This window comes from Ammospiza caudacuta, chromosome 5 (genome assembly GCF_027887145.1).
Source record: "Ammospiza caudacuta isolate bAmmCau1 chromosome 5, bAmmCau1.pri, whole genome shotgun sequence".
Classification (NCBI taxonomy): domain Eukaryota; kingdom Metazoa; phylum Chordata; class Aves; order Passeriformes; family Passerellidae; genus Ammospiza; species Ammospiza caudacuta.
In genome coordinates this window covers 63,130,835-63,153,349 of record NC_080597.1, presented here as the reverse complement: position 1 = coordinate 63,153,349, position 22,515 = coordinate 63,130,835, and the positions used below count along the sequence as shown (strand labels likewise).

General features: G+C 41.1%; 1 protein-coding gene across 3 annotated transcripts in view; it reads left to right on the top strand.

Moving 5' to 3' along the window:
* The first annotated feature begins 9,385 nt into the window (after positions 1-9,385).
* KIF21A (kinesin family member 21A) overlaps positions 9,386-22,515 on the top strand; it is an 86,930-nt gene continuing 73,800 nt past the window's right edge. For all 3 annotated transcript variants that reach the window (XM_058805740.1, XM_058805741.1, XM_058805742.1), the window contains exon 1: positions 9,386-9,611. In XM_058805740.1, the coding sequence (XP_058661723.1) occupies positions 9,568-9,611 (44 nt within the window). In that variant the 5' untranslated portion in view covers positions 9,386-9,567. The remainder of the gene's footprint in view (positions 9,612-22,515) is intronic.

Below are 22,515 nucleotides of genomic sequence, written 5' to 3'. Positions count from 1 at the left end.
CTGAGATCCTCCTTCTGTATTCTCAATCACAGCCTGTTCCTCTGTTTGCTCATTCCCTCCAGGTATTTCTGTTCTTTAGTTATGTGCTCTGTGGCTATTATGTAACCAGGGATACACACACACACACACACACACACACACACACACACACAGAGCTAATTTAAGTATTTTCCCTTGCCTATCACATATTACAGGTCCTCCTCATCCCTTGTATTTTTCCAAAACTGCCCTAATTTCTTCAATGCTTTGATTATCTCAGCTTCAGAAGAATATTTGCTAAGATCTACATTTTCCATGGAAAGCCAGACAATGAGATAATAACTCTTATAGTTATGAAAAGATTCAGAAGAATCTCCTAATACAGAATTACTCAGTGATAAAAAGTGGTAAATGAAATTCAGAGCACAAAGCCAGAGGAGAAAATGGTCCTTCATTTTACAGGGAAAACAAAACAAAAAAAAAATTTCACTATTACCATACAGGAAGAAAATATTAGATGGTGAATAACAAATGCCAGTTCAGTGCTGGTCAATCAGAAAAACACAGCCTCAGGACTTGCAAACAAAATGAGAAAAACAGAGAACATCCTTGTGCTAGGGTAAGAATCCATGGGGCAGCCTAACTTGGAGTGTAGTTTCAGTATATTGTCCTGATTTCAGGCAGGAGGTAACAGAATTGGAAGAATCCAGAAAAGGGCAGCAGAAGTACTCAGAAATGGTATGAGCAGAATCAAATGGATTTAGAGCATTCAGCTGGAAAAAGAGACAGCTGAAAAGTCATGTCTAGTTTGATGTTCACTTTTCCTTTTAGTGGGTCCCCTGAAATAAAGGAATACTTGTTTTTGTTCACTTTTTGGAGAGTGAACTCCTTTGGTTCTATCCCAAACAATTATCAAACTTGTACTGTATTAACAGAATTTTCTGTCTCCCCCCATCTATATTTTCCTGATCCGGTATGAATGGTTTGTTAAAGCCAGTTCCTTTTTGTTCTTTATAACTCCTTTTCAACTCCACCATGCTGGCTTCTGGCTCTCTTTGAGAGCAGCACCACTTAGGGCTTAACCCATCAGAGCATTAAGGAATGTTCTGCAGGTGCTGTTGCTGCCCAGTGATGCCCTGGGGTAGCTGCAGGGGTGCTGGCCATCTGCCCTGGCTGAGCCACAGGTTTTGAAGGCCCCAGCAGAGCCTGGGAAGTGCCCCACATACCCAGCACAACATTACCAGAGATGGCCAAGGCAGATCCAGATAGCCTGAGAACACAGGAGATGCTTTTCAGGGAGAGCATGTGTACCTGGCCTCTTCCTCTGGTCCAGTCTCCTAAGCCCACAGACATTGGGACTGCCTGTTCCTTTTATTATCTGTTAATAGAGGCACTGTTCACAAATCTTGTCTAATCCCTTTTTATGCCTGCTAATAGCCTGCTTTCCCAACCTCCTGTGGCAATGAATTCCAGAAGTTCATTACCCACTGTGCAAGGAAGTGTTCTCTCATTTCAGGAGCAACTATATCTATGCTCCCAGTCCACAAATATAAAATTAAATAAAGTTCAGTCTGTCACTGGTGTGAGTATAATTTTTTGGCCTAAGTGTTTCCAAGTGAAATACACACAGTGAGTGGTATGAAAATGAATTAAAACAAATATTAAGCAAACAAGGCTCAGTTTCTTGCATTTTTCCAGGGAAAGGTGAGGAGTTGTTGTTTAACCATGGATAAGTGCATGCCTCTCCTTCACCCAAGTGTGAGCCCAGCCCTGAGATGGAAGCACATCCTTCCTCACAGAAAGGGGAGGTGAGGTTTGGTGCTGCAGCTGCCATGGTACAGCACGTGGTCCTTCTGCAAACCTGGCTTGGGAACTTCTGCCTCTCACATCTCCCAGCTTGTTATGTCACCATTTCAACTAGCTTTTTTCTGTGTGACAGTGCCAAGCCAGCCTGCACACAGAGAGAGAGAGTAAAGCAACCTGTGCCATGCCTAATCTACAGCTGTCATCCCTTAATTTATAAATTCCATGATGCTATCAAAATAAAAACTCTCAGTTTTGTCTTGCAATATCTACTCTTTACCTGCCCAACCCTCTGTTGTTCAACTCTCCACCCACTTGCTCTTCCCCAAGCTCCTGTGTTGCCTGTGGCTTGTGGTCCAAGTATTGTTTAGGTAATTAGTCATGTCTTCACCCACCTTCCATCCTTCTTTTTTTGTTATTACTATTTATTGGTTTTATTGTGGTAATGCCTAAGGATGCCAATTAGGAAATGGGATTTTGTAAAAAATTGTACAAGTTCTAAGCTGAAGAACTCACCATCTGAGTCTTAGGCACTCCATAAGCAGTGAATAGAGAAGAGGGAGGGAGTCTGGGAACAGAGTACAGCAGGATAAGATGTTTACATAGTGTAATAATAGAATTGGCCAGCAAGTAACCTCTGCTAGTAGTCATCTGCGGGTTCTGTAGGGAAACAGAAAATTTTCCAGTCTCATTGGAACTACTTTCATCTGGATATTTCACCAGAGATGGCTAACTTATCATTGATTCCATCTGGAATGTGCTAGGGTTTGAAGCTTGTCATTTAAACATATAAAGTAATTCTTTTCTATCTTATCCAGGGCAGATTGGCAAGGCTGCACAGAGGAGTCTGCCCTGGGACTGCTAATGCTGTGCTCACCATACAAATACAGGACTCCCATCATTCAGTACCCTCCAGAACCAAATGCTGAACCAAAAATTGATATCACAGTAGTGAAGAGGGAAATGGGAAGGACAGAGGAAGGATGAGGATACTATTAGGAAGGACATCATGAAAAATCCATCATGTTGGGTAACTGTATCCTTAAGCCAAAATTTATGTTGTGCAACTGTGACACATTCAAGTCTGAACAGCTGGTTTTGGTGAGAGGCAGCAGAAATTAATTTCCCGTGCAGATTTTGTATTAATAATTCATCTCGTTAAGGTGTGGTCTAATAGTGTTTGCACAGGCACAGGAATCAGCCCTAATATTGTTTTTGACAAGCATCTCTTCTACAGGCATCTGCAATTCATGTGTCCTTCTTGCCTCAGTTTCTCTCTACGAGAAGGAAAGAGCTGTACAGGCTTTGGTTAAGATGTGTAAAGTAGCTGGCTACTTTACTGCTTTACACTGTTACTACTCTACACTGTTACAATTCTGTAGTCTTTTGCAATGACACCAAGGCAGCATAACATTCAGCTCTCCTGATCATGTTGGGTTTATTTCAAAGCATTGGCAAGTCAGGTCTGAGGACCAGGTTTAGAAGCACAAGATTCTGACCCACAGGATTAAGTCCCTTGCAAAAAACTACAGGACCTGGCTAACCTTGGCAGATATTTAACAATCCAAAGACCCAGTAAGGTCTTGTCCTGCTAAGACTTATTTTATTCCTCATACTGTGCTAGATTTTAATAGTATTATCATAAATTATTGAACTAAATTACATTATTATAAAGACTACTTTCTGGTCTTTTTTCCACTCATCTCCACTATTTAGATTCTTCCTTTACTACCCGAAGGGACTTCCAGTTGCCAGGGTGAACTTGCAAGATTTTACTGCAGAACAGGTGATCCCAACTTTCAGTTAACCAACAAATCCTCGAAACACAGAGACATAAAAGGCATATTCATTCTTAGTGATATCCACTGATTTGAATCATGAATCTGTTTAAGATCATATAGTGGAGGTTTGCTCCAGAGATATGTTTTAGCCCTGTTCTTTTTCATGTATCTTCTTCTAGTCTGGCAGTACTGGTTCTATGGAGTTCTAATGTGTATTTGTGCTACATGGGATATAATACAACATCCATGTTTATATCAAAATATATATGAAGCTGATATGACCATCTTAGTATAGACAGCAGTTACAGTAGTACAAATTACAGCATTCCCTAGGCGCAGAAGAAAGATAAATAAGTGTATGGGCAAAAGCACATTTTTGTTATATAGCACAACCACTCTGGCCTGCCAGGGGCCAAGGAAATGAAACTGCTTTGTTAACAATAATATAGTCAGCACAATAAAATTTTTATGAGTAAAAAGCATTAGTACACAATGAAATACTTTCTTTCTTCATCAAGTGTAGTGGTTCTATTCCCACTGAATCCTCTGCTCAGCTCCAGATATGATCCTTTTATCATATGTTTCTTTTCATTGTATTTTCTCCTGTACAGTTCATTCATTTTTGGGAAGGTGGATGGAAAACACCAACCTCCTTTCTTCTCACTTCAGAGGCACCTCATGCTGCTTTTCCTCTTATGCTGATCAGCTCCAGAAATAACCCTGCAGAGCTATCACTTGGCTTTGATTCCAGGAATCCCTCTTCCTTCTCCACCCTGTCCTTTCTGGTTTCTCTACCTTCTTCTCTCCACAGACATCTGTACTAAACCAGTTTGTTTCCTTTCCTTATCTGCTCCTATTCTGATTATATAAACATCACCTTGCACTCCTTTTTTCCTTCTCAGCTTTGAAATTACTTCCCCCCATCCTGTCATGAGCCAAGTTTGCAGCTTGCTTTGTTCTCCACAGTTATTGGAAGCAAAGGCTCCCCTGTTGTATATTTTAGCCTGCCAGTTAAGAGTGGCTTAACAGTTCTCTTTACTCATTGTTATCTAACCAAAATTCTTAGTGAGTGATGGGAAGAAAATGGTAGGTATTTAAAATGTTTTTTATAGGCTTGACTGCTTTCCAAGACCTGCAGTTTAAAATGAGAAGCCAGTCAGAGAAGAAAAAACTACTTCCAGAAAGTTCTTAAAAATCAAATTGTAACAGTTTTCAGAAGTTTAGTTTTGTTCATAGCAGCCATTTTTCAAAAGATGACTATGGAAAAGCCTAAGGCCAAGACATCAAGCAGAAAATACAAAGAGAAGTTTCACTTTGCCAAGTAGAAACCTGGAAGCACTGTATACATTAATGTTGAAGAGTTTAGTGTTTATGAGAGAAAATGGAGTGATTATTGCTGATGTGTGAATGTTGCTGACATAATTTCCATCAGCAACAGCTCATGAAACACAGTTGCATAGGAGTTCAGTTACCTTTCCTGTATCAGAAAATACTGGAATAGAAAGAATTATTGGGTCACACAGTTCATAGACAGTCAGGAACAAGCAAAAAGCATAGAGAAAATCTGTGGACACTTATATGAGCCCAAATATTTCCATTTTTCAAATTATTGTATGAATTAATATAATATAAATTTTGTTCATTTTCATTTATATATTATATTCTATTTCCCTAATGTTTAGGCTTGGTGGTGTGTTAAAAATCATGAAATAAATTGTGGCTTGTACATGGCAAAGAAGAGTTTATTTACTATATACATTCAAGAAAACAATAGTCATTAATAAGATATACTAGCTGATTATTTTGTGCATGTGAATTTATAAAACAGCATGGACTATGCAAATGATGAGATACAATGTCCTTCAATATTGTTCTTTTATAGCACTTGAATATTTCGTGTTCCACTGTCTGTATCTGAAAGAATCTCTGCTTTCCATAATGGTGGGGAGATGCCCATGTCAGGTGCTTAACTTGACAAAACCTAATATTTGACTTGACAAAACCTAAGGATTTTTCTTGAAGCCTTCTACCAGTCATGGTGCAATTAATCTATTTGACACAGATTAATCAGAAATCACTGATTTATATATTATTGCCTGTCTCAATGAAACCAAGTGACCTCCATTGCTTAAGAGAATCTCCTCTTCAAATTAAATTAAACATTCAACAGGTCAAAGAAATAAGCAACTAACAAGCCAAATCTTTTATTAAATTGGCTTATTTAGCACTGCTAAGTTAGCAGTTAAAAAATTGGTCTATTTCAATTAGATAATTTCAAACCCAGCTGGTACAGCATAGGCACAGCTGATACAACTTGTCTGCAAACATCCACAGGTCAAAGCACAGGGCTCTGACTCCTAAGTGCTCATTCAGGTTGTGTGCAGCTCACTGACTTTGGGCAGCTTCTGAGGCTTACAGGAACTCTGTGGGCAGCCTGACCATCTGTGCATGGTGCGCTCTGTGTGTGTCAGGCAGAGCACTCACCCTTCCAAGCACAAGTTTTTGTTTGGTTGGCCAGTGAATGAAGCTCATGGTGCTGAGTCATGTGGCAGGAGAATGGAGGCAGTGAAAGGGTGGCAGGAGAATGGAGGCAGTGAAAGGGTGAAAGGGTGGTGGCAGGAGAATGGAGGCAGTGAAAGGGTGGCAGTGTCACCGGGACGGCTGCCAGGGAGGGATGAGGGGTGTTCCCAGCAGTCCTCCTCCAAGCACTGAGCAGGGTCCAGAGCTGTAAACTCCCTCTCTGCTCCCCTGCCCTGAAGTTTGTTCCCCATCCCTCTGCAGCTGCTCAGGGAGTGACCAGAGGAGGTTGGTACCTGTGGTGCTGTAGCCATGAGGAGAGGGGACCTTTAGGCAAGCCTCATTCATTAGCTGTGAGATTGAACAAATCTGTAAATGTTACCATCTAGCCTATACAGCTTTCTATTAAGATAAACTAGACACTGGCACTTTAGCTACATACTTAGACAATAAAAAAGGGAGATTTTGTGCCCTTAATATTATTCAAGTTACTTCTTCAAGGAGATGAATAGGATGCTGGAGGGTGCAGGTCATTCACATTATAAGAAATGAAAAGCAGATTTGATTCAAGTTTCCTGGTGCAGCCAAGTTAACACTCTGCTTGTTTACATTGGACAAGTTGGGGAAAAAATAAAACAAAAGCTCATTTTGACAGAAGTATGTTTTCTGAAAACGGGGAAGACAGAGAAAAATCCTGCATAGAAACAGGACCTATGTCTTTTCCCTGCTTTATTACTGAATGGACACGTACCAGGCAATTTGCATGAAACATGGTAAGAAGGTAAATGTCACTTGCTAGATCAATTTCAGAACAGTCTGGAATTGGAGGGAAATATACAAGACAGTGAAATATACAAGACAGAAAATTTGTGTGCAATACTGTAGGACTGAATTAAACATAACTTAGAATAGAATAATTTTACTATAGTGCCAACATTTTTTAATACCAATGTGGATTAAAAACCTTTGTCATTAAGGTCTGAAATTTGTGCATACTAACCCATTCATATACATGACATTAAGCTCAGGAGAACTTCTGCCAGACTTTGACCTGCTAACTTATTTTTCAGTATAGAAGAGAGAGGCCTGGATGAAGTCAAGCTGAAGCAAATGTCTAACAGCACACAACAGCCGGAAAAGAAAGGTCTAGAGTATGATTTTGAGTCTGAGCATCCTGCAGCTGCTACTCCCTGCTCGGTTTTCAGCACAGCTCACATGGCACACCAGAGACACTGACTCAGCAGGATTTTACAGGCATGGCAATATGATGTGGATGAGCTTTGCTGAAAAGCAAAAGATGTGAAATAAATGTTATGCCCAGGTATACATTTGGCTTGAGTGTGCTTATTACATTAACTTTGTAACTGTGCCAGCTGAAAAAAATGCATTGGATACTTCTGGATAAGATTTGGATTTGTAAATCTGGTGCACATAAATTGTCAGAACCTAATTAGGCCATAGGATTCCACTCACTGTGGGTGAGCTGCAGGTGTTTTTAAAGTGCTCAATACAATACCCACAGATGCATGACACAGCCAGAGTGTTCATTCCCCTCTAGATGGAAACGCCCTGAACTATGAAACTCCTATCACTTTCATTTTGAGGCTGTTTGGTATGAATGCCTACACAATTCACCTGTAGGAACTTTTTCTTTATCTGCTATCTTGCCCATCCCATAAAATATCATGGCAGACAGAGAAACAAGGCATCTGACCTATGGCATCAAATACAGAATAATGAGCTGAGAAGCCCAGGGAAATCTAGTCTTTGTTCTGCCTGTACCATATTACCTCAATTATTTTATACTGAACCATCTGCCTTTTGGATGTTTCTGCCTTTTGGATAAATATTATCTCAGTTTACCGCAGCAATATGGTATGTAGCTTAAGTTCCCCCTATTTTCAAATGCTGTCAGGGATTTGAATGCTGGTGCTGTGTAATTCAGAAGAAAGGAGATCATCATTTTGTATAGCAACTTCCAGGTGGACCATTTTTAGAAACAATCTAATTTGTATATAAGTAAAGAAAAATAGAAAAATTAGAGAAAATAACTATGAGAAATATGCAGAGCAACAATAACACAGTGGATTCCTGCTGAGAAGGAGAGACTTTTGAAAGCTTCAGGGCTGTGGCTAGAGGCCCCATCTGGCTGGGAGACCTCACCTGCACATCTTTGACAGAGGCTGGGGCCTGGGTGTGATCAACCTTCACTATCAAAAGCAAAACAACCAGAACTGCAAGGTTTTTAGCATAACATTAAGAATTCAGACCCGGGTCTATTCTGATGGAAAATCTTCCTTAGGAATGTGAATTGTTTTGGGCAAAATAATCAGCCTTCTTTCCTGGCAGGGATACGATTTGCATCAAAAATTAGTGTCATCCGCCCACTCAGTTTCCAGCTCAAAGCCAGGCATTTCATTAGCGAAGTGAAAACAGAGATGCCTGGCTGGAGCAGCTTCGGCAAACAAAGCTGCCAGTGCCCCAGGAAGGTGGGACAACTGTGTGCTCCTGAGGGCACGAGGGTCGTGAGGGCCACACAGGGCCAGAGGAGGAATGAGGACATCTCATTCCTGCCTGGGAAAGGGAAATACGAGCAAGGGCAAACGACCCAGCCCAGACAGCGGGATGGGCCTCTCTCTCCCGGGAGAGAGGCCTCGGAAGCTGGTGCAGAGCCCGTGTGCGTTATGTGTGCAAGAGCCGAGCGTGTTGTTGTGAGTGCAGAGGTGTGTGGGGACGAGCTGTGCGTGTGCAGCGCTGCAGCAGGCGGGCAGCGCCTCGCGTGTGCCCCTGCGAGCCCGGGGAACAGGCACGAGTGGCCCGGCACCTGCAAGGCGCCGTGAGCGCCCACAGCAGCCAGCGCACAGGGCACGGGCAGGGCGAGTGCGCCGAGCCTTCATGGGCGAGCAGGCGCGAGGGGAGCTGTGCGAGCACCGGGTGTGTGCCGTGGAAAGGCAAAGGCGAGCAGCGTGTGCCCACAAAACGAACAGGTGCGCGTGGAGACACGGCCCTCAGGAGGTGTGGGTGTGTGTGAAGGGGGCATGCGGAGAAGGGGTTCGTGTCGAGGAGGCGGTGTCTGTGTGTCTGTCGGGAGCCCTCACACCCGCTGTCTCCCCAGGCTGGCGGCTGCCCGGGGCGGGGCCGCTGACGCACTGCGGCTGCAGCGGGCGGGCCCGGCGGGCGGGGGGCCGGTCGGTGACCGGGGCCGTGGCTCGGCCCGCCGATGGCTGACTGACAGCGCTCCCTGCCCAGGCGCTGGAGGGGCCGGGCCGGAGCGGGGCGGGGGGAGGAGGAGGAGGAGGAGGAGCGGTGCGGACCGCCCTGCACTGCCGCGGCTCCTACCTATTCATTCAGTCACCTAAAATGGCTGGAGAGAGGAGGTGGCGGAGCAGGAGGAGGAGGTGAGGGGGAGCCGCAGCAGTGCCCCCACCTCCTCCGCGGCCCGGCGGAGCTCCCGGCGCGGCTGCGGCCGCCCCTGGCCCTTGGCACCATGTCGGGCGGCCCGGACGAGAGCTCGGTGCGGGTGGCGGTCAGGTAAGCGGCGCTGCTGCGGGGCGGGCGGCGGGGCCGTTCCCAGCGCCCACCCGGCCGGGGACGGGAGCCCGGCACATCTTCCCTGCGGAGAGGGGATCGCCTCCCCTCGGCCCCTGCCGAGCCGCTTTTTCCTCACAGCAGTAGGAAATAGCCAAAGGAGAGGGGAACCCCCCCACCATTCTGAGGTTTTTCCCAGTCATTTCTCTCTGATTTTGAGCAGTGATCCTAAAAATACTCCCAACTAATTATAGCCCGGTGCTGGTAGTGCTTACTCATGGAAGCAGAGCAGCCCCTGGACTGTGGCGATGCTGTTTGCATCACGGAGCTTTAGGAGACACGCTGGTATTTTTAGAAGGATAAAGGCTTTTATCCCGCGGAGGCTGTGTCTAACCTCACATACCAGAGGGATGGACTCCCATAGGGCTGCTCGCACTACATAGGAATTAGGTGTATGTAGAAGTCATGATGGGAGGGGAGCTTAAATAATTTTATAACATCAGTTAATTAAAATTGCTCTTTAATCAGAGATAAAAATCTGCTGTTCATCAGTGAGCTCTTGGCTCTTCTCGGTTTTCTACGTGAAAATACTATTTTATTGTTTGAAGAGCTTCCAGTTTAGCCTGTGGATGCTTCAGTTTTCAAGATGTCTTTACATGATTGAAACATGAGGAGAAATACATGTATATGTGCATATATCTTTGTCTATTTATGTATAGTTACTTCAATATTTGGGATTTATTTGTGATACTGTCGGTTTATTTCTTTACTTTTAAGAAGTTTCTTTATGCTGATACACTTGGAATATTACAACACAAGAAATCAGACCGTAGGGGAAGGTCTGTTTGTCTCAGTGGGTCCTTGGACAATCTTGCATTAGAGAATTCAAGGGTTGTTCAGGAAGATGAAGAAGGTGATTTATTAGCTTTGTTTTGTTTTCTCTGAAGGATGCAGAAATAAGCGATGTTACTGTGTGCTATTGTTGGTACATGGAGTTGGGGGAGTGGTGCAGTAACATTTTCAGTAAACAGAGAAGCACCACCCCTGCCTGCTAACGTGGTGTGTATGCTGCAGTTGTTCTTTAAAGTCTGATTGCAGCAGCGTTTTCTGTTGGGAGAGATGCTTTTGTGAGTGCTATCTGTTGAAGCATTTTTCACATAATGTTCAGGGAGGTACTAGTCTAAAGCATAATTAGGCTGTATTTTTAAAAAGGAAAATATGAGATAGGTGTGATCCTAAAAACAGGGTGTGTTACAGGTTTACAGACTTCTCTCTCATTTGAAGAAAATATTAAATATGTTCTGAGCCAAAAGAAATAGTGATATAGAACTTCATTTACAAATGCAGAGATTTGTTGCAGCTTGGAACTAAATAAAAACCTACTGGTGGAGATCCATTTCTAGTTGTAGGTTTGTGGTAAATAGATTGGGAGTAATATATGGTAAAGAATTTGTAGAAGTAAATGAAAGTCACCCAGCTGTAGTTTTTGACAACAAATCCCTAATGATATAAGGTATATTTCTGCAGTATAATTGTCTAACTAACATTTTGTGCCTGAATGCAGTTCACTAATAATGAAGGATTGCATTTTTCCCCCTGTCTGCTTTCTTCCTTTTGGCAAATTAACTATTCATGTAAAATATTTTCCCCTCTCTGTTTAGCATTTACGAACAAAAGCATGCACAATAATTGTTTTTGCACCAGTAGCTCTTTGTAGATCGTTTTCTTTTATTTCTGATTGTATATTTTGTGCAGTCCTGTAATTCAACTGATTTTGCATCTCAGTGTGTATTGGTGCCATGCTGTACCATGCATTATGAGCATTATATTCTGTTTCCTTGTTGGTTTTGCTCTTCAGCTCTTTTTGGCGACTTGAGCTCAGTTCAGTAATGATCTCCACAGTTGTGATGAATTAGTTGTTGTGTTTTGTATGTGTGTTTCTGAGCAAGGCTCTCTGTACAGCTGGACCAGCTTTTAGTTTGCAACCCCCATGCTTGCAAGATACACTGCAAAGGCATGAATTTGCTTAGACTTTAAACATAGGTTACAGAGTAGACATCACTGAAATTGTTTAGCAAATTGTTTTTCCAGAACCTGGTTGTCTCACCTAATTGTATCCAACAGGAATGAAAAATACTTCATTCTTTCCAATTAGCACCAGCTTTAAGCTATCATCTTGTATGCTAATTGCTCTCCATTTTCTTCAGTGTAATCATGGGTTTGTGACTGATGAGCTCTGGTTTAGTGAAGCATGAAAGCTGGAAACAGTTTGGCAGATAATCCAGAAACTAATGTTAAATTCCCCAATTAAGAAAACATTTTTCTCTAGTCACCCAACACTGAAAGACTTGTGGACCTTGTGGATGATGGTGTGCAACTTTGGCAAAGAGCTTTGCTCTCTGACTGTGTGTAGTGTCTTTTCACATAAAATCAGAGTGCCCCCATGATAGATGACAGTCATCTGATGAGAGAACTTTCTTTTAAATGTGAAAAACTATCATTTTTGTAAGTCTAAAATTTGTCTTCCTTTTTCAAGTGTCTTTTCAGCATATGAAGACTAACTTTTGACAAGAAGGCTATGAAATGTTATCAACATCGTAGGCAACTGTTTCAAGTTCACAAAAGGATGTAGTTTGTAGTTTCTAACTCTTGTCTCTTGCAACTTTAGTGTTGTCCACCAGCAAAATACAGTGTTGTAGGCTTGTGGTGTGTCGGGTGGATGAAGTTCTCACCTTAGATTCTCAACAGCCAGTGGTCTATGTCTGTAACTGCATTTCAGAGCTGTTGTATCACCCATGCAAGGGGCTGGATGGGTCACCCAAGAAGTGTGCAGTTACTTTTATCCTTAACTAGACCTGAGCTGGATTGCAGGAATTGAAATGGCTCCAACAGTTAGTGCCTCTCCTTGCTCCATGTGGCTTAGGGCCATTTTAGGATGTTCTAGCAGTGGTGATCTAAGAAATCAAAGTTGCATTTCAGTCCTTTGCATTTTTGGATATATGTTAAGCCAAAGAACTTCTGGAGAACAGTAATGTTTGGATAGGTCTAACCAGAAGTCTTGTATGGAGGACTGTACCTGATAAAGCAGGGAAGGGTGTCTGTTGTGTCTTCTCCAGAACAGGATCCAAATAACAGTGCAGAGCATTGAAGGAAATGTCTGTCCTCTAGCCCTTCAAAGGTGAAAGATGGCCTTGATCCACTGGGAGTCAGTGAAGGCTCTGGATGTACAGATAATAAGTTTCAATGTTGATTTGTTAGAGATGCTGTATTAAAACAGAAGAAGAAAATAAGTACAGTGTGAAAAACTGAATTGCTGTACAAGCTGACCACTAGTGAAGAGATGGTCACTCTGACATGCTTGGGTGACACCTCAGGGGGAGTGGACAATAAAAGAACTTGTATTGCCAGTTGGTGAAGCTGAAGAGCTTTGGCATTGGGCACGTTCTCGTGAAAGATGGAGCCCAGTTGAAACTGTGTTAATGGGCAGAACACAGAGAAGCTTCAGGGGATGGTGTTTCATAATCAGACATGTTTAAAGAACAGAGTAGTTGAAGTTTCCACTTCTCATTGTCCTAGGTATGCCTGTGTGTATCTCCCCTCTTCCCTGCTTTGGTAAAAGTGCCTCACTGGTGCTGCTTCATCTGCTGTGATTGACAATCTGCTTTGTTTCATCCCTCAAGTGAAGAACAGGAGTGTTGCTGTATTCCTCCTCACGTGTGTAGAGAGGCTCTGGGATCTGGGTACCTAGTTCTGCTGCCTTGAGATGTGTAAAAAATTTCCTTTTCATACCCACCCTGGGTATCTGCAACATGTTGTGACGCTGCTTCACAAAAGTGAAATGTTGATGTTTGCCAAGTATGGAAACTGTGTGCAAAATGTAATGGGTCTCCAGGTAAATGTTTTTAGTAACAGTAGAAGTAATAAGTGCAGCTGATGAATGAAAACCACACAGCTTCTGTTTCTGGTTTTCCAAAAGGGAGATGAAGTAAGCTGGAAAAACACATTGGTTACTAATTCAGTTTAGTGGAGATTAGAGCTTTTTACAACTAAAGCTTACTGTGGTATGGCATTGGGATACAGTTTTGGCTTTTGATTACACAAGTAGAATATGTTCATCCATTGCAAATTTAGCTTCCCATTGCAAAGCTCTGGTATGGAATTCTTTTCATATCCCCGGTTGTTGAACTGTGTGATCAGGTTGTCCTGTGTAGGGTTTTTTCCCTACTTCACTAGTTTGTGTGGGTTTTTTCCCTCCCCATATGGAATCTGCTCTTTGTTGTCATGCCTCCCTCTACCTTTTCACATTTTTGCATCATTCTTCTTTTAAAGCACTTTCTTTTTAAGCTTTTATAGTGAGGCTGTTTTCCTCTGTGCTAGATCCAGCTATTGTTAGGTACACTAGGAAAGAATGAAGAGAGTGAAAGGAACCTGTCCTGTTTAGACAAGCGTGTTTTGAAGCACTTTGATGGCAGCTGAGATTGATTTTCTTTCTTGGGCTGCTGTTGTGCAGGCAGTTACAGATGTGTTTGAGCTTCCCACCATGAACAGAGCCTCAGATGCTAGATGAATGGACATGTATGCTGTCGTATATATTTTAAGCTCTTGAGATACTAATTTCATGCTTCCCATACAGTGCTAAGCATCCTCATAAATCATTCTGTAACCAGATAAGCAACAGCAATAGACTACAGTACTATCCCTTGGTTGCTTAGAATGGACCAAACTTTTCATTTAAATAGATAGTAATTATTTCTGATCTGTAATCAGCTGTTAAAGTTTTTTTTGGGAAATAATATCCAACTATATTAATGAAGTTCAGCAGTCTGTAAGTACACAAGAATGCCCCACATAATAAAAGAGAAATTATCAGCAGCATTAAATAGCAAGCTGTTGGGAAATAACTCTTCTGCATGGAATCTGTTAATGGACAGCTTCTGTTTCAGATCTTTTTGTTAGTTTTGATGTTTTTCTTTGCTCTCTGACTTACACAAACATCCCCTTGTCCTTCTCTGAAACTTTACCCCGTTGGTATGTTTTGTATTTTAGCTGAAGAAAAGACAGGGCACCATCTGCTGCTGAATGAATTCTGGTTTCATAATATCTGACTCGATCATCCATTACTGATATTGCTTGGGGCAGGCTGAAATCTGTGATCTTGCTTTCTAGGAAATAAACTTCCCTTTTCACCACTCGTCTTGTAAACACAAACTCATTCTTGGATGAAAGGGAAAGAAATCCTACTTGGACCTTTCCCTTAGTGCCACAGATTCCTTGCCAAAGATGGGTATCTTGAATTTAGGAAGAAGAAAAAGCAGTGGTTGGTGTACCTCAGCAGTCTGCTCATGCCTTTGGATCAATTATATTTTTAACTTGTCACTTCCCAAAGTTTGTAGAAGACTTGGGAGTTTACTTTGCTTTGAAAAACCATTGAGTTAGTCACTGATTTCCATTTAATGGTGTTTTCTTTACTACTTATGGTCTGTTGGCCTAGACATTCCTTTATTGCTGAACTTTGGGCTTCACATTTTCAGGTTTACTGTGTGACATCTGTAAATTCTTCTGTAGTAGTTGTATGACCCTTGTGCATGGGATCAAGAGAGCCCTGCTCCCTCCCTCTGCTATCCCTTGATTTGCTTTAAGCCTTTTTTATAGATTGTCCTTGCTGCCCACTCAGAGATGCTGTTGGAATTCCTGCTTTCATGTTAGGTTGCCTGACTACTGCTGGCAAAATCAAGCAACTTTAGGTGCTTTTTTATTTTAAAGGAAATACAGCAGAATACTAAATATCTGTGGTGGCTAGAGAATTTTTTGTTGTACTAATATTATTTCCATGTAAAACACTTCTTTGAGAAGTGTCATTTGAACTGTGAGCAAGAAAGTTTAATTAGAAATCAAACCAAATGTGAACAAGTCTAGCAAGAGTAACTACACGAGCTATGCCTTTTTATTATGCTCTCTTTCTCTTCTCTTGAATAGTTTTAAATTTTTGTTCATTTTCTTCCTATTCTTCCTTGATTTTTTTAAAGTTCTGTGTTAATTTCCACTTTTCTCTGGTGAAATATATCTGATCCAGTGTAAGGGGAGAAATGCTGCCTTATTTTTCAAAAATGGTCTTGTTTGATCTGTTTTATAGCAACAAGATACAAATGGAGAATATTGAAAAGATAAGGTTAGTGTCACAGTGAGTTTGATGCATAGAGAATCAAAACATTCAAAATGTGTTCTAAAATGTGAAAACCTGCTGATTCAGATATTATGATTGATTAGCATAAAATATTTCCTGAATGGAATCTGAATGGAAATAAAGAGTGAGGAGTGAGTGCCGTCTGTTCCTTTATTCTAGTAGTACCCTCAGCAGATTTGGTAGACTTGGCCACTGCTGGAATAATTATTTTTCTGCGTAAAGAAATTTTTTTTTCTTTAAATCAGCTGTCAAATGCTGGCTGGGACAGTGCACCCTTTAAGCATCTTTAACTCTACCTAACAAAGATGCATGACTTATCCCTTGAGCCTGTTTGCTCTGCAGCTCCAACACAGAAAGCCGAGAGCAACAAGACCTCAGTAAAAGGTTGTGATTGTTTGACTATACACATCAATTTAGAGGCATTCAAATTGAACAGTGCACTTCCATTGTTGAATTTAAAAATGGACTAAAGGATTTGTTGTCTAGGTAATTTAGTGTCTCACTGTTGGCTCCTGCATTTATTCTGCTGTAGGAACTCTGCATGGTTCAGTTGGTTAGCAAATAACTGTCTCTTTGCAGGACATTTTAGATTTAATGTAATCTTTCCATAGTAACTTTCAAATACTCCAGGTTTCTTGAAATGCTTCCTCTTGGATATTGTAGCTTTGAAGGATACTTATTTTCCCTTCCCTTTATGTTCAGCATAACTGATCCTGTAAAAGCATGAGTAAAGCAGTGTTTTCAATGTGAGTGAGAGTTACAGGAGTGCAGCATGCTGTGGCATTACCAGTTCAGCTACCAGAGCTGAACACATGGAATGTTATGGATAATAGGACTAGACAGAAAATGTTTCCCTTTTGTGAGACATTTCAAAGTCTGACACTTTATCTTTTCTGCAGTGTTCTCTTTTGATAATGGAAGAGTTTGATCAAACAAGTTTCTCTGTGTACTGGGTCTAATCTCATCTGGGGCCTTGAAAAAAGGTATTCCACATCTTGAGTCAATTCTCCAACCTCTTGGTTATTATCTTTAAGTGGTGTATTTTTTCAATGAGCTGTTTTTTTCTTTCCATTTATAATTATGTTAGTTATCCTTTGCTTAATACTGCTAAAACAAATTTAAGGTGACATATTAAGCTGGGAAGCTGCATAGCTGTGAAGTACTAATGTCAGTCAAGGAACTATATTAAATACAGGATTTGTTAGCAATGTTGTTTAAGAAGTTATGCAAATCATCGATGATAGGCTTAAACTACAGAAGAAGAGTTTATCCTCTAGAAATACATTGCAAATGATGAAATACAGTCTTGTATAATTTTAGGGTCGCTAGCAGGTTTGCTAGGAAATTTCTCATGCATAGTAAAACATCTAATATTGCATAAAGTGTAGAAAGTGGCGTATCTGGGTTCCTTTAAGTATTTCATACCATGTTGTCTGTGAGACTTCTTGGCATAAAGTGATAGAAAGGTAGACTTAAGATGTGTGTGTATATATTTTATTCAGAATACTTACCTAATTAACTTTGAAATACAAAGTCAGTAATCCTCAGTGTTCATTTTGTTGGACATTTTTTCCTGAAGCATGGGACTAATTGGGAGATGAGTCCAGAGACCTTTTGTATCATTCTGAGTAGCTCATTATCCCAAGGTCCTAGAGTTGCTAATCACTCTCTGTGGTATTGATTTACCAACTGCAGCAGTGCCTCTGTCTTATTTTGTGCTTGATTCTGTCATAGGACACCATCCCTGTGTGCCCATCTCCACCTGTATGAGAATACAAGAGAGGTATGAGTGCAGATGGTAATATCTGTCTTTTTTTAAATATTCTTTTCCTGCTTTTCCTTCCCCATGCTCCCCTGGCACTTTGTTTATTGTCATCTTAGAATTATGTCATAAGATCCTCAGGCCAAAGACATAGCTTCAAAGTAAACATGATATAAATAATACATGATGTAATATCATGAGAAAACCAACTCTGCTAAAACACCTGAGTTAGTCATTACCTTCCATGAAAAGTCTTACTGTTAAAAATTCTATATATGGCTTTGCTTCTCCCTCTCCTCTCCACTCATTTCTGTGAAAGTAAAAAAAATTGTGCCTGTACCAGACACTTTGATCTGGAGGAAGTAGCTGACTGCTTTTTTTTTTTTTTACCTACTAAGCAAACAATATATTGCTTTAGTTGTCACTCTGCATAAGTTGCCCAGGTAAGGTTTATTTCATTCCCTAGTCTCAAATGCGTTCTTTTTGAAGTCTAATCTTTACGTACATGTGAAATAATTTTTAAACTCTCTCTCTGTAATGTAAATGAATTTTTCCTTAAAATTATTATCCATACATATTACTTTGTAGATTATAGTTGTTACCATCTATTTATTTTTATTTTTTATTTATTTTTATTTATTTATTTGTATTTTTTTAGTTAAAATTATATCATGCATGTAAATTACTGGTGTATTTGGGAAAGGCTGATGTCTTTAGGAGCAAGCTATTTGAAATGCATTAAAGACCAGAAAAATATTTTTATGTCAGGCTAAGGATGGCTAAGTATCTGAGTGCATATTTTCTAGAGGTGATTGAAATGAGAAGGATTCTGCTTGTGCTTGAAGAGGCTGTAGATCAGAGGGAGGCCACCTGTTCAATCTACATCACTTAGAGTGCAGCTTATGCTTCTGTCTAATCTGATCAGTCAGCCCATCACTCAGGAACAATAAAATTGCCATTCTGATCTTTACAAGAAGAACTCTGAGTTCAGCAAAAGTGGATTGGTGTTCAGTAAGCTCCAAAAATGAGATGAGAGATAGGACTGAATTGGTATTTGCAAGCAAACTATTCGACAGTTAAACTTTAGTACAATTAATGTTCTTTTTTATTTTTCTACTCCTGAAAGGGTTTTGTTTGAATTGGGGCTGAATTGAATTTGCTCTTGGAGGGTGTGTCTGTGGGGTTCTTTAATATTTGTTTGATTCATTGTTTCAGTTTTTTGTTTTATGGATGTCTTTTTTTTGTTTGTTTGCTCTTTTTCTTTCTTTGTCTTCCTCACACAATCTTCAAAGTGATCTACATTGGCCAGTCAACCCACTGTCTTGGCTCTGCATTTTAAAATGTTGCTGTAGATCTATTTCATTGTTGTTGTTTGCAAAGCTTGTAGGAACAGATGGACTTCTCATTGTTCTCTAAATGTCAACAAGTGTAGCCCTGGTAGGCCCTGAAGAGGAATCATAGGCTGGGACTTCCAAGAAACATTGCACAGCTGAGATTTTTCAAATGAAAGTGCTTTGTTCTGTGCTTGCAGCCCCCAGAACAGGGCTGGCCCCTGCTCCTGTTGATTTCCAGCTCTCAGGATGCTGAGTGTGGAAATGCCTCCTCAGGAAGAGGGAACTTGCATAGAATGTTGCTGACCTACATCTTGGGAGATACTCGATTAACAACAAAGGGCTGATGCACTCTCTGCTGCTGCTGTAGGCAAATGTTTGAGGAATGCACACATTATTCATGAGTGTGGAACAGCAGTGTTGCAGTGGAGCAAAAGAAGAAACTCAGTGTATGTAGAACCTGTAGTCTTTATAAAGGAGCAAAGAAATAATTTCTTGTTCAGTACTGCTGATGTCTAGTGGTAGGTATTGTGTCCTGCTGCTCACAAAAAATATGGGCTAAGAGGAATTGAAAAAGGCAGGAAAGGGTTCTTTGTCTAGAAAACATGTCTGGTTCCATGTGAGATATGAGGAGTGAAGATTTGTAAGACACATCCTAAAATACCAAGAGTCAAGTATGGAGTGGAAGGGAATAAAATGTTCTTTATGCTCTAGGTGAAGTCAATAAAGTGTAGTAGATTTAAATTTCAGTAAGAAAAGTACAAGAGAGGAGAAAATATTTATCCATTGTAAGGATGGATATTGTGGAATGAACAGGGAGGGAAATAATCCTGTGCTTTGTCTATGGAGATGTGAAATTGTCCATACAGGAAACTCTTCAAAACAATTCAGACTGGTAAGCCAGGAAAATTTTGGATTAATTGGTTAATGTTTAAATTAAATATTTAATTAATTGTTGAATTAATTAATTGGTTAATTAAATAATACTTTGGTCCAGAAAGGTAGAGTGGGTGAATAAACTCTGACAATTCAGAGGTTTTTTCCACCCCAAATGTCTGTAATTCTGTGAAGCTGCATGTGGGGTGCCAGGACCTGAATTCAGCACAATTGAATGATCCCATTCAAATGTCAGAATGTGCTCACAGAGGTGTGACAATGTCCTCATGAACAGTAAAGCCTTACTGATTTGGGAGTGTAAGCCTAGATTAATCCAAGTTCGAAGGGACCTCAGGGGGTCATCTGATCCAGCCTCCCCCTCAAAGCATTGTCAAAACTGAATTCAGGTGAGGTTTTGCAAGGCTCTGTCAAAGTTAGGTTCTAGGAAAAACCTCTGAGACAGAGATTCATCGGTGTCTCTGGGCAACCAGTACTTGACTGTTCTGATTTTTGGTGGTCAGATTTCTTCCTTATCCCGAACTTGTGGGAACTCAGCACATCACTCCTGATGTCCAGAGTTGCCGAGGTAACCCTTGGGGGGCTTGTGAATCCTGGAATGTTGCCAGAAGTGCTTGATGGTTGGATTTTGACCCTGCACGGGATGTGCCACCTATATGAGGACGAGAGGATCACTTGGGGATAAGTGGTGAAGGAATTGATTATTTACAGGGTGAAAACACAGGTTTTGGGATCTTGGTACAGAGGGGTTTTTGGGAGACAAGATGGAGGAATTAGGGCGTGTCCTGTCCTTCTCTTCTTCTTGTCATCCATCTTTGATGGTGATGCTGGCACTTTGGGATTGGTTCACATTAAATGTGCACTTGTTAATAAGGGTAAAAGGTATTGAAAGGTAAAGGTAAATATCTTATACGTAGTTTTTAGTATAAAAATAGACGACCGCCCAGTGGGAGGTCAGTGCGCCCATGGCTGTCTTGCTGGGAGACAACTTTGTAGATAAGAATTAATAAACAATATTGAAGACTGAAAAATCTGAAGAGTGCTCTCGTCCTTTGGAGCGCGGGTTGTCCCAAGGCCATCCTACGCCTAACCAGGCACAGACAGCAGGCCGAGAATGGAGACGAACCGGGAAATCTCTTGCTTTATTTTGTGACCAGTGCCTCTTGTCTTCCCAGTGTGAACCCTGGAAAGGAGCTTGGGCCTTTTGTCTTTGTAATCCTCTCTTCTGCACCGACAGAGAGGAGACAAGGCCTGGAAGCCAAGAAGACACTGAAGAGCTCTGTGCCTATGGTCTGTTGGAAAGGAGAGATGTGGGGGACACCTTCAGCAAAGGGGGTGCAGCCTCTTCTCCAGCTGAGTTCTGAATATGATAGATCAGATTCCTGGGGGACTGACAGTCATCTAGTGGTGCTGGTGATAAGGCTGCTATTAGGAGATAATGTGTTGTAAGCATCACAGGGTGAAGTACTGGAGGCTTTTGTTGTTTGTTTGCATGGTTGCTGTACTCTTTCTGTGTAAAGTCTATTCTTTCTCCTCATATGACCCACCACTACCTTTTTGAAGACTGTTTCATGGTAAATGTGATATTGCAGCTGTGAGAGTGTGATTCAGGTTGGGCTAACAGTCTTTTTCTCCTAGCAGGAATATGTGCTGCTCACTGTCTACATTTTCTCTACCACAGTTGAGGCTTACTCATTATTTTATGTGAGCTGACTGAGGGTAATAATTACCCTCCATCATTGTTTAATGCTTCTTTACTTTTCAGATGCACTCTTCTCAGCCATCTCATAGAGTAATCTCTTTCCCTGTCCTGAGACAGTTCATGTTTCATTCTTTCAGTTCTTCTGGCTTGTTCAGACAGAATCGTCTGTATGGGAGAAAAATCACTGACTATTGTACACATTTCTATCCCATGAAGCATGTGATATTGTTGTGAATACAACCCAAAGCATTGACTCTCTTTCCAAATAATTTCTTTTGAAATTATTTTTAATTTGTGCATTATCAGTTTCTGTCTTGTATATGAAGAACAGATTTTTTCACTTGATTTATTTATTTAGATTTGTGTATTCATAAAATGCATGTGGAGTGCTGGGCAAAGTTCACATTCAGTTTGGTTTGTATTGCTGGATATCTGCCTAGTATGTGTAAGAGCTGTCTGGTTGAAGTTCAATCTGTTTAAAAGAGAGGAATGTATTGGTAGACTGAATAAAATGCTTCAAAGCTCACATCTGTCTCTTGAATTTATATGCTTTTGATTTCTCAGATTGTAGCTAGGAAATGCTACTGACTTCTAAGTTTTACCAGATATGTCAAGGAAATATGACTGATTGTAGTCTAGCTGGGCAGAGTAACTGCTCATTTTATATGTGTATTCTTTAATTTATACATGCAGTTTTCACCTTAAGAAGACTTCCTTTGTTCAAGACTGTATGTCTGCCCAGGGAATATCCAGTGGGACAGAATGTTTGCCATGTACTGCCCTGCTGTAAGAGTTGCTCTCCTCTTTTGCCACCTCCTCGGTGTAGAGGGGGATGGGCACTCCAGCACAGCAAATGTGTATGAGGTCCTCTCCTTTGCTCACAAGTAACTTGAATTGGGATCATATTATTTTTCTGTTCTGATAATAAAGAAATAAAATGTAGGAGATACTTTTGTGTTGAAGGGGTCTCTCTCTGCTGCAGCTGTTACCAGTGCTGGGAATCCTCTGGGTACACTCCTGTGTGTCAGGGTGGG